The 13047-nt window shown below is 37.5% G+C and overlaps 1 protein-coding gene across 1 annotated transcript; it reads right to left on the bottom strand.

Annotated features, from left to right (window-relative positions):
* Positions 1–3945: 3945 nt before the first annotated feature.
* Positions 3946–5519, bottom strand: LOC117299504. Its single transcript, XM_033783049.1, has 3 exons — positions 5471–5519; positions 4997–5151; positions 3946–4592 (listed from the first exon to the last, which is right to left on the bottom strand). Exons 2-3 carry the CDS (start codon positions 5148–5150, stop codon positions 4267–4269), a joined length of 480 nt encoding a protein of 159 aa, XP_033638940.1. The 5' UTR covers position 5151; positions 5471–5519; the 3' UTR covers positions 3946–4266.
* Positions 5520–13047: the final 7528 nt, after the last annotated feature.

Here is a 13047-nt window from a genome sequence, read left to right on the forward strand (position 1 = left end):
ACAAATAAAAAAAACAATAATAAACTAGACATAATTGCATTTGTGCACAAATGCAGAGGCTGTTTCGTTAAGAAAATTTTAAATTTTGTTCCACTTAATTTGAAATTTATTCATTTTTTTTACAGCAGTTATGACTAATCCAGGCTATTTAAAAAATAATTTGAATTATACCATGTTCGGATAGCAATTTATGTGTTAAAGGTGCAAAAATAGAAAAAATCATAAAAAATCGTGTGATGACGTTATCATGACGTCATTTCACAATTCACGGAAGCTTGCCAATATCTAACAACCTACCAAGTTTCAACATGATCGCATAGTTACTTAGGGAGTTATATTAGTTCAAAAAGTGCACCTTTAAGGCCGCTTCACGTGACCCCCGATGACGTCATTGATCTGAAACTTCACACATATGATGGCTGCCTGACAGTTAACGTGTGTCTACAATTTGAAGTGATTACAAAAAACTTCACCACAGACATCTTCAAAAAGTCCATTTTGACGAGTTTTCAACCTGCCGCTAGAGGGCGCTGTTGCAATTTGTGACGTCATCAATAATGTTTTTGAACTGCCCACCCTTGCTAGACACTTACGTCCTTGGAAAGCAACTTCATAACTTTTACCACTTTTGAGTTACAGGGCACTTCCGTTTTTGCCCGTTTCAACCGGAAGTAGAGGTCATGTGAGGTCACGCACACAAAACAAAATGAAGACCTAATTTATCCCTACCACATCCCGCAAACAGAAACCTACGGTCTCGTTTGGCTGATTTGATATAGATTTTCAAACATTTAACATAAGACACCTTTAAGATGACGTCACGTGACCAGTGATGACGTCATCATGACATCCTTGCTTTAGGATCATTATTGCACCATAACCTTCAATCCCTGAAAGTTTCATTGCAATTGCTCTTTGGGAACTATGCAAAAAATTGCGAGTACTGAATCAGACAAATAAAAAAAAAAACAATAATAAAAAAAACTTTAACAAAAACAAGAGCTGTTTCGCTGCGCTTCGCTACGAAACAGCTAAAAAAACTTTAACAAAAACAAGAGCTGTTTCGCTGCGCTTCGCTACGAAACAGCTAATAATAAAAAAAACTTTAACAAAAACAAGAGCTGTTTCGCTGTGCTTCGCTACGAAACAGCTAAAAACAATAATAAAATTTTTTTTAACAAAAACAAGAGCTGTTTCGCTGCGCTTCGCTACGAAACAGCTAAAAAAAAACAATAATAAACAAAACTTTAACAAAAACAAGAGCTGTTTCGCTGCGCTTCGCTACGAAACAGCTAAAAAAAAAATAATAAAAAAACTTTAAAGTGCGTGGAAAACGAGAAGTTTCCATTCAATCCACTTTCAAAATCTAGTTGCTGATGTATCAAACACAATATATAAGTATACAAAGATAATTTTTCGAAATTGTAAAAAGATTAAAAAAAGGAATTTTTAAAAAGCCCGCGCGTCGCGATTCTGAAAATGCAGAGGTCACGATTGGTTGTTGCGCAATGGCTGTGACGTCATAAAGGAGACTGACTAAGTCTGGTACCCATACAACTCACGCACGCTACGCAAGCCCCACATGTAATGTGGGCGTGCATTATTTCATTTATTGTCCGCTGATTCTTTCTTCGACGAAGTAAACATGTCAGACTCTGAAAACTCCGGTGACGAATTTTGAGAAGAAATCAGTGTAGATTCTGATGGTTCCAGTGAAGGATCTGAAAGTACCTCAGGGGGATCGGGAGACAGCGATGACGTTGAGCCAGACGATGAGGATGAGGTGGTTCGTGGGGCTGAACCATATAGATTCGAGCCACTGGCAAGACCACGCCAACAGCAAGGTGACGCTGCTGCTGCTGACGACGCCGACCCCGATGAAGAACAAGATGGGAATGACCAAGCTGCCAACAACGAACGATTGAACAATACCGACTGGTAATTTTAATTTCTGAATCATTGACGTACACATGTAGTATAGTTCACTGATTTTACATAAAAAAACATAGCCGGTGAATGTAGGCTTTTGCTGATATTGATGACAGCAAAACACGTACCCATGTACGGTGTATACCAGGTCATTTGGCTCATAGGCCTTACTCGCTCGTCTATCTACACAATCATACAATGCAAAGACACCTTTGTCTGTGAGTAGTTTTCTGTAACTGTTAGTGTCTAATTTGTCATGATGTCAACCAGGTGAAATTGAGTTGTGTACATGAATGTCGAGTTAAATTCCATGCCACAGTTCTCTTAAAAATGTCTGACTTATTAATTGTCTTGCTTTTTGAATTGAAGGTGTTCCTGTGGTAAATGTGTGGTGATGGAGTTCGTTCATAACTGCATTTGCTGTAAAGAGATTGCAGCCATACAGGAGAAAATCGTTCATACTGGAGTCGACACTGAGGGTTTCAGATGTTTTACAGACCATCCCTGGTATTCGGCTACATGTCTGAACCCCGGAACACTAGAGACAGCGTACTATGCGTACCGACAACTGTATGGGGCTAGAGCTGTTGAAGGTGACCTTCCACGGGAAGAGTTAATTTTCAATGTTTATAAATTTCAACTTTTTTTTCTGTAAGATTTTTGAACCGAAATAGAAGCACACAACCTGGTTGTTATATTCAGATAATCTATTTTATGAGAACCGGTACATACATGAACATGTATCAGGACACTTCCCACCCCCACAATAAAGGCGACTCTCTTGATAAGCCCATTATTCCTTGTTTGAGCCCATTTCGTCAATCCCACTTATCCTGGTAACACTGATACTGGCTAGTACATTGGTCAATTCAACGTAACAAATGGACGAATGATATACAGTTTGTTGATTGTAAAACAGAACGGTATTTTTTTTTATTTCACAGAAAGTACAGACATGTGTCTTATCGGCAGGTGATCAGGTGGTGTTATGGTTACCTTGGAAGACACAACAGAGTGCCCCTCCCAGCATGCATAATGGAGATAACCAGAAAGACTTTCCCCGATGAAGGAGGCAACTATGAAGGGTTTAGATTTCCTGACCTTGATGACATGTAGATTTACAATATAATAACACATAACTGGATGTCAGTAACACTTTTACATGGTTTAGGAGTAAATATACACCTCACAATGTAAATATGATGATAGCCTTTCAAAAATGAGTCTGAACGGTCAAGCGTTTTTGTTAAGTTTACAAAAGAGGCCTTTGCATTTTTTTTTTTTTTTTTTTTACAAAATATTTTACATTCAAAGTTATTTGAATCTATTTGAGGGAACGCCATGTCAAATTCAATTTTGTGATGCACTCATGGACGAGTAGAAAAAATAAAACAGAATTTGTATTTTACAATAAAAAAAACGTACATGTGTTTGTTAATATTTAATAGTCATAGACCTCACCATGATGTCAAATTTGAAAAATACGTTGTTACATTTTTATTTGAAAATGTAGTGGTAGCCATGGCTAGTTATATTGGTCGAGTTCAGTCGAATAGTATTCTAGTGTGCAAACCAAGTAACAATAAATGCATGCTGAAATGAATGCATAATGAATATCAAAGGATTATGCTCTATTGTGTCGCCCCCGCCCACCCCCCCCCCCCACCCACACATGTATACTGCAGTAAACAAACTGAAACAAACTAAACTGTACATCTTCCCAGTGAGCAGTGGAATGCAGACACACCATTTTCATGGGCAATATAAAATTACAAAAAAAATCTTTCACTTAGTACAAAATTGGCACTGCGATTTATTAAATCTTGTGGTTTGTTCATTTTTAGTACAACAGGTTGGTCGAGTCATTAAAAAATACCTTAACAAAGAAGTCCTGCTTACAAAGAGTAAATTCTTGGGTCCCAAATATCCAGTTCTCTTTGTGTTTCTTTGACAGTCGAGTGTTTCACACAGAAAATCTTATTGCGTTTCTTTTTAGTAATATGAAACTGACCGCATTTGACTAATTCTTGTGTTTTGTTCAGTGACAGTTAGTGGGCAACAGTATAATAAAGATTGTGCACGTAAACATTTAGCTTATTTAAATCGGGCAAACGCAGCATTCCGAGTTGATATTTGTTGTGGCTTTGTAGGTAGGTACATGCCTTGCCAGTATCTATTTTAATGCTTCACAAGAATTTATCAAAGGTGTTAAAACCAAAAAACTTTCAATTTTGTGTTAGTTGCAACAGTCCTTATTCACAAGTTTTCAATGTACCGTTTTGGTTTACACACAACTTTAACCAAATCACAAAGAATGTGCTAGCGGCAACTTGGCGTTTACTTCTTGCGTTTCTTTCTGGATGAAGGTTCTCCCTCTTGTTGGCCCTCGGTATGCCTTTTGTCAGCATGCTTGCTCTTCTTCTTCTTCTTTGTTGCAATACTTGCTGGAACAACCACACCTTCAGTACCCTCTGGTCTTCCCATAGGCTCCACCGCTTTACCAAACCTTGACACAAATTCTTTCACAGCCTGTGTTTTGTTAGGGCGAGTTACCTTGGCTGTTAGATATCCAGGATTTGCCTTCAGCTCCGGGTAGTTGGCTCTGGTGTCTGCCCCAGCTGCGCAGAGTAACAGAACCTTTTCCACGATCCTCTTGTTGAAATCTATAATGTAATAAAATCAATTATAAGGACACAACCCACAATGTGTACATAAAACTTTATGTGGATTTGCCTAATCAACTGGTGAACTTTGATGCATGCAAAATATTGCTAGAGGAATGTGAAGGGTGAAAAACTAGGCGCAAATTGTGAAACGAGGGAAATTTTATACAAAAAATAAGGGGGTGCCCCCCCCAAAAAAAAAGTTGTTCATTTGAAAAAAAACTATAAAAAAGGAGATTTGAACATCAACTGTATCTTTACAGAAATTTAGTCTTTGTACTGTGCCCCAAATAAAAGTAAAAATTACTTTGATCAGTTGAAGTTTATTTGCAAAGAAATTATTTATCAGGACAAGAAACCTCTTGTGCCAGCATATGTAAATACTTGCACAACCATGCACTTACTGTGAGTGGCCTGTATCAGCACCTTCCTGACAGTATATCCTCCCGTTGTCTCCTTGGCCCTTGGATAGCAGATGCTGAATGCTGGGTTGCCCCCCCTGTCCATGGCCTGTGCCCTGTTGGTGTTCTCGTTGAAATGAAGCGCAGCAAGGTACATTCTAAAATAAACAAGGATGTACTTGTATGATAACATACATGGTGTTGCAGTATGTACTGCCAAAACCTTGGCCGAACCTTTAAATGAAGGCTGGTGGAATGCACAAAATATTAATGCGCTGTACGTGTACATTTTTTTTTGTACACCTTAATCATCCAACTTAAAAGTTTCACCCAATTATGATCTACTCTTTGGAAAATTGCAAAAATCAAGGGCAGATCCCATAAATTAGTTAGGGGGGTCAGGCCCACAGATTATTCTTTCTAGTCAATTTCTTTATGCTTGTGCCCAAAAAACATTATGTTTTCAAATGACTGTACCTGGAGTTAGCCGTGCTCTTTCTGCAAGCTCTCCGTGGCTACATTGTGGGAAGAGTAGACTGTCGTGATGATGAATCTTGAGGATATGGTTGACAACACTTGAAAATTTGGCTAGCATCAAATCGCCGTCACCATCTGGAGTAGACGCTGCCACCCAATACAAGTTGTTGGTTATTCCCTGTATCCAACTCCTGATGTCCTCGCAACCTGAAGCGTTGGACGCACCCGCCTACAACACACGATTTGGGCATTTTGATGGTATCGGCACTGAACTTTAGATACACAAATCGAAGATTAAATGATACTAAACTGGGATACAACCAGAGGATAAAATTGCGAAGCTCGCATCGCTACGGCGAAACACAGCATATGCACATACACGTTGCTACGGCGAAACACAGCATACACACACACGTTGAAGCTCCTATCTGTACTTCCGCGTCACGTGACTCGATCTCCTTTATAACGTTTTTGGGGTCACGTGCATATCATTATTTCAATGTCCTACTTTTACGTTATGGGGGCAGAGGGGGTCATGCGAGTGCTAGGGTTGTCGTTTCTTTTTCCAGTGCAAATACACAGATAATGGTAAAGTAATATTTTATTTAGAATCAGTAGGGCTTGTTTTATAAAGTATATGTGTTTCCGTCCCTCAAAGCTATCATTTTCCACGCACTTTAACAAAAACAAGAGCTGTTTCCCTGCTAGCGAAACAGCTAATGAATAAATAAAACAAAATTTGGTCGCCAATTGGTCTCCCATCCAAGTACTGACCAAGCCCGATTTTGCATAACTTCAGTGATCGGACGGGAACCGGTGTAATCAACGCAGTACGGTCGTAGATAATATAAAATAAATTTGATTTGAACCAGAAGACATGGTCAAAAGGTTAAACGCCTTGAACGTAGACTATTCTACATAAAGCTTTTTCGCGCTCTATGGATGATCACTGGAGCGTGACTCTCCCGCACAGCTAATACACTACACGTTGTGTGTATGCCTAAGTGTAATGTTTATGCACATACCAACGGGGATTTACATTGTTATTTAGACGTGAATTTTGAAATTTTCAACCTCTCTTTTGAGCCGGAAGACAAAAATCTAAACAGGGTCATGTCTGTGAGGCGTTTACGGAGTTTATAATGCTCTTTCCGATGATGTATTGATTGTAAAAATCCCTCATGTAGATCAAAAGTTATGATTTTTTGAAATAATAAACTTTGAATTAGTGTATCTCGTCAACTGATGACGTCATCGTGACGTAACAACTTTTGCATCATCTACTGGTTATTGTCTACCTGTGTGCAAAGTTTCAACTTAATGCAAAAAAGGAAAAAAAAATACAAAATACAAAATTTGGTCGCCAATTGGTCTCCCATCCAAGTACTGACCAAGCCCGATATGCAGTACGGTTGTAGATAATGTACAATAAATTCGATTTGAACCAGAAGACATGGTCAAAAGGTTAAACGCCTTGAACGAAGACTATTCTACATGAAGCTTTTCGCACTCTACGGATGAACACTGGAGCGTGACTCTCCCGCACTGCTAATACACTACACGTTGTGTATGCCTAAGTGTAACGTTTATGCACATACCAACGGGGGATTTACGTTGTTCTTTAGACGTGTATTTTGAAATTTTCAACCTCTCTTTTAAGCCGGAAGACAAAATCAAAATGGGGTCATGTCTGTGAGGCGTTTACAGAGTTTTAAATGTCCTTTCCAATGATGTATTGATTGTAAAAATCCCTCAAGTAAATCAAAAGTTATGATTTTTTTAAATAATAAACTTTGAATTAGTGTATCTCGTCAACTGCTGACGTCATCGTGACGTAACAACTTTTGCATCATAAACTTGTTATTGTCTACCTGTGTGCAAAGTTTCAACTTAATGCAAGCTTCGCATCTATGCTTTTTCTTGCGGACAATCGACAGCGAGAAGAATAAGAAAAACCCCCAAAAAACTAGATATAGTGTTTGTAGAAACAAACACTAGGTGTTCGGCTATTGTTGGGTCAGTGTTTGAATCAATGAAAAAAATGTTGTTGATAGCTCGTCAAATTGCAAATAAATTATAACCAAACAGTTTTCTCGATGTGTAATAATTTTATGGTAAAGCATCAAAAAGTGTAAGTTTCAACCTAAAAGCCTTTAAATAAAGCCCTTTCAAAGCATTTTACAAGCACTTCCGGTTTAAAAAGGTCAAGAGAAGGTCACCAACATACCCATTTTTGTGAAGTACGCGAGGCCCTTTCATATGATGTATAGATTGTCAAAACAGCTTTTGTAGTCGAGGAAATTGTGAACTGATGAATACTGACGACTGGAGAAGAGACTAACTAACCGGAAGGGAAATGTTGTTCAAAACGCCTTGAAAACAGACTACGTACGTAACGCCCTTTCATATGATGTAGATTGTCAAAATAGCTTTTGTGGTTGAGGGCATAGGAACTTATGCATGATGACGACTGGAGAAGAGACTAACTAACCGGAAGGGAAATGTTTGTTGGAAACGCCTTGAAAACAGACTACGCACTTAAAGCCCTTTCATTATGATGTATAGATTGTCAAAATAGCTTTTGTGGTTGGAGCCTTATGCATAATGACGACTGAAGAAGAGACTAACTAACCGGAAAAGAAATGTTAGTTGAAAACGCCTTGAAAATAGACTAAAAACGAAGCTATTTAGAGGAGAAGAAATTTTTTTAAATAAATTCGTATCGAGAGAAAGTACATGTAGGTGCTCAGTAAAATTACACAAAAAAAGTTAGCAAACTAAAGCAATATTTATTTTGTCAAAAGAGGGCGCTGTTCACTTCATTATCTGAAATAAATAAGTAATTTCGTTCAAAAGGGTCAATAATTGTTATAAATCATACAGAGCATTATTTTTTGACTTCCTTTTTATCAAATTTTTTTTATGCGCTGCAGATTACGAAACTTCCTTAATAGTTATTACTAGCAGCCCTCATGTTCATTGTATATCTATCACATTCATCAAACAGCACGAAGCTAATAATTTAATATTATTTTTTTCAATTTGATTGGATTCTTATTACTTTAATGAATCAGTTTCACACTAGCCATGTTATTACTTTTACAAAAATTATTATTAAGGTGCACTTACACGAATGACGCACGTGAAGATACCGTGTGCATAGGTTTCTGTTTTTTCTAAAGCCGTGTTCCCATTGGACTTTTTCTTCCGCGGCCACGCGGAAAGTTACCGTGACTGGATTAGGTGTAGTTCTACCGTGCGTTCCCACCTGGACTTAAATTCCACGACGGAACAGCTAACTCGCTCTCCAAAACTGGCAGGTCGTCACACATCGGGGGCGCTGTGCACAGTCACCTTTGACCTAAGCAGGATACGACGTTTGCACTGACTGAATATCCACCATCATTTCACCTGTTCCTTCATCAGCATTTTCACATTCGCCTAGCCCTATTAAACTCCTCACAAAATTGATCAAATCTGCCACATTTCTTACCAAAGTAGTACTGTAGTATAGTACCAACTGGACGAAATTGGAAAATAGCGTTGTTTTGTATTACATGGTACATGTACACACGCTGCATATGGTATAATGGTCAGTGCAAACGAGACAGGGAACCATACTTCCATTTTCGCGCGCCCTCTGTGTGTATACAGCTACAGGAAGTGGTGTTATTTGCAAAGCGTTTTACACCGTGGTCGCGGTAGGTTTACAGCGCGGAGCGTTCCCATTGGACTTTTTATCGGCCCTGATAACTTACCGTGGCTGCGCGGAAGTCTTCCGCGACCTCATTCGGCCTGTTAGTTTTACATCACGGTCGCGGTAAGTTGACAGGGAGGTCAGTTTAACATGCGTTCCCATTGGATTAAATTTTGTCATTCTACAGAAAAGTCGCGGTACTTTAGCAAAAATAAGTCCAATGGGAACACGGCTTAAGATAACTTTTTTCCTACAGAGCGTAACATTTTAATGAATCGACTGTAAAGTGTTAATAGGTTTTACTTTAAAAAAAAAAGTAAATGTATTGCATATTTACATGTACTTTACTTGTAGGAGAAAATAATGTTCTGGTTTTTCGTTGCCTTCTTCGTTTTATCATGCTGGTTCCTGAGTCAGTGTTTGAGATTGACAAAATGTTGACGAGCGCCATCTAGTGACTGTAGTTGTTTACATGTTGTTTTTGTCAGCCAGCCATGTTTTTCACTGTGATGACTCATTGGGTTTGCATAGAGGAAGACTGTCACACTGTCGGCTGTAGCACTTTGTGCACTTCTTAGCCGAAAAGTTAGTTTGTAATAAAACCACCAGTTATCAGCTTTAACTTTAAGGTTATGGAAACCTGATTATCCTAGAGTGTTGTCAAAGAAGTGAGTACCTTTTCAGTTGTGATTTTTGATGATCATTGTTGTGTTTATTAATAATTATATTATAACTTATTGAAAAATAAGCCCTTTTCTTCTGACCAAGTGTGAAGTGTCAATTCTGTGGAATTGTATTTGATAAGGAACATTGAAACAATGAAATCATATGTTTGACTTTTGAGACAATTTCAAATCTAATTTGAGGTAGTCAAATCTAATTTGATGGATTTTAATGTGAATTTGTATAGTAGGGCCTCAGAAACAAGTTTGACAGACATATTCCTGGCATGCGAATTTTTTGGAAAGTCTTTTTGCCATTTTAAATTTTTATCATCATCGGCCCTTTTCTGGTTGTGCATTTAGTGTTTACACGGTGTAGTTAAGAAAGTGGAGAAACAAAGAGAAAAAGTTAGGACTGGTTGCATGGTGATTAGAGAAATCGAAAATTTTAATTTGCATGCAATCAAACTGTCACTGTGGTCTTTATGTAGAGTTTTGTGATGAAGTGGGCAGCCTAATATTTAACTGTTTTTATTATTTTGAATGTGAAGCTGCTGGTAAAAACATAATATACAATAGACAATGAAATAAACAGTTTAAACAAAAGCAGATGTTATGTAATAACATTTGTGTTTATTTTATTGTTATTACAAATTATAAAATATAACAATAATTATTACATACAATTAAAAGTGTAGGAATTAGGGAATACAGTAGAGTGTTCCTAGAAAATGATTATTTCTGAAGTTTAAGTGATCAATATATAAAAGGTGTTGACAAACCAGGCAGTTTGTTCAGATCTTATGGAGGCAACCAATTGCACTATGCACAAATATTTCTCAGCTGCAGAGACATTCTTGTCAGGACTACTTGTTAAAAGTCCTTAAGAAAGTACTGTGCCAATACAAATGTTAATGTTCTTTTTTTATTATAGATTGCTTGGAAGTGGTTGCCTGAACAGAGAATCACCTGAGAAGATTTCAAGTTCTGACTGTACAGGTCCATTGGAGGTAAATTGTTTTGTAGACACTGCTCACTGTGTAATATTAAACAATGATAATTCACCTAGTTTTACATGGCAAGAATTTACAAAAAAACAAAAGAAAATGTTACAAATAGTCTTTCTATCCAGTTGCAAACAAATTGTTGATTTTACTAATAAAACTTAATTACTGGTATCTTATTTACATAAATCAGTACTTAAAAAAGTGATCTTTTACAAACAAAAATGTAAACTGAGTAAGGGTATACAGATACACATGTAGGAGAATTTATTTCAAATGTCATGCTATTGACAACCTTTGACAAACAAAATAGGTTGTTAATGTGCAAGGTTGCTTTATTATGTTCTGCCATGGTTAGCTAGAAAGTTTGCTCACCATCAAACAGCTCTGTGAAAATTGAGTCCAAAATGGTCAGTGTATAGGTGAGATAATGTAAGCTCATGAGATTTGGTGTTTGTTTGATTTTAACAGTTTGATTTCTCTGATTAAGGTTTTGTTATTAATGAAGTTCATGATGAGTAGGGTTTGTGTTTTGCAAACAATATGGTTCTGATACTGTTTTTGTAATAGATGGATGTTACCTAACTAATTGTACACTGCACTTGTATGATTATTCTTTGAACAGTCACAGTTGAATCAGCTTCAAGATCAACACAGAGAGAAGAGTTTGATTGATCGACTTCAGTCTTGAACCAGTTCAGCTGTTTAAGTGAAGGACAAGGATGAAGCCAACAAAGTCGTTGTTTGAGGATATTGGGTTGAAATTTGTCAGTGCAAATTGCGTGTTTTTATTAGCTTATGAATTGAACAAAGTGATATTATATGTAGCCTATATGATGCTACAGATCGTCGTTTTACTTAAGTTTAGGAATATGTTACTCAGCAATGAGACGCACCAAATTAACTGCAAAACTTTCTTTATTGTTCTTGATCCGCAGGTAGAATTACTTTATAATTACTGTGACGAATAAACTTTGATTTGACGATTGAGTTCTGATGGTATACAAGATTACTAATTAGTGTTGACGGCTGACTGGTGAAATAGAGGTGGCAATTAACTTACTGGATGGCGGTAGTATTATACTGGTAGGTTGACGATAATTACTTTGATTAGATGGCGGTAGTTGGTGGTTGGTACTGTAGTCTAGTGATTGGTGATTTGGTGGATTGGTGGTGTAGTCTAGTGATTGGTGATTTGGTGGATTGGTGGTGGTTCAACTAAAATATATAAAGAGAAAATAACAAATTGCAATAAATACATGAACCAAGGCCATACTTTGACTCAATCTATATAATCAATTAGGACTATAATCAATGGCATCAATAACGCATACATGAACGTATAATACAGAGCAACGTGCCTACATGTCATGTACAAACATGTACACGAGTGTAATTTCCACTTGACAAAAACCTTAGTTTTGCATAACAAAATACTTCCAAATTACTCAATATACTCAATACCAATGCTAAAATAAAATGAGAACACTCACTTTGCTGAGCTGCCTAGGTTTTGTGGCAACAGATGTCTCAAAATAATGGGTCTTGCCCTATATCTTGGCAATTTGCTGATGTGACAATTGTACGACAAAAATAAATGTGATGAAAAATCGCGCCCTCTATTGACTTTTGAAAAGGCGAGGCGCTGCACAAAAAAGGTAAACAAAAAAAAAGAATATCCTGGCGGCTATTGAAAATTGTAGAGATACTCTCAAATCACATGGAATTTGTTGTGATTTGAAAACAAAGAAGTGTAAATGAAACTATACTGTTTGCCACTTGCAAACTTTGGTTGTACAATATTTTGTAAGGAAACTGTTTTAACACAAGTAGAAATTAAGTTAAAGGGAAAACCAGGAAATGGTGTGATAACTTTAAGTTTAGGGTTTGGAGGACTTTTTGGTTGAAGCCTTAGAACTGGAAGTGGAAGGCCTTGGTTTTGGGGTACGGGGCTGCTCTCTGGGCTGCTCTGTGGGCTGCTTATCTCGCTGCTCTCTGCCCATGGGCTGCTCTCCGGGCTGCTCTCTGCCACTTAGGCGAATTATTTTTCTGCCCTGCACAACAAATGTATACTCTTGTTGTTGCTCGAGTGCAGTTATAATCTGTGATGACGTTGTTGAGTGCTATAACTGTTGGGCAAGATCTTTTGGCATATTAAGTGTGGAGATTGCGTCATCATATTGGCACACCAACATGATCGAATCTTCATTAGTG

Source organism: Asterias rubens, chromosome 14, assembly GCF_902459465.1.
Source record: "Asterias rubens chromosome 14, eAstRub1.3, whole genome shotgun sequence".
NCBI classification, from domain to species: domain Eukaryota; kingdom Metazoa; phylum Echinodermata; class Asteroidea; order Forcipulatida; family Asteriidae; genus Asterias; species Asterias rubens.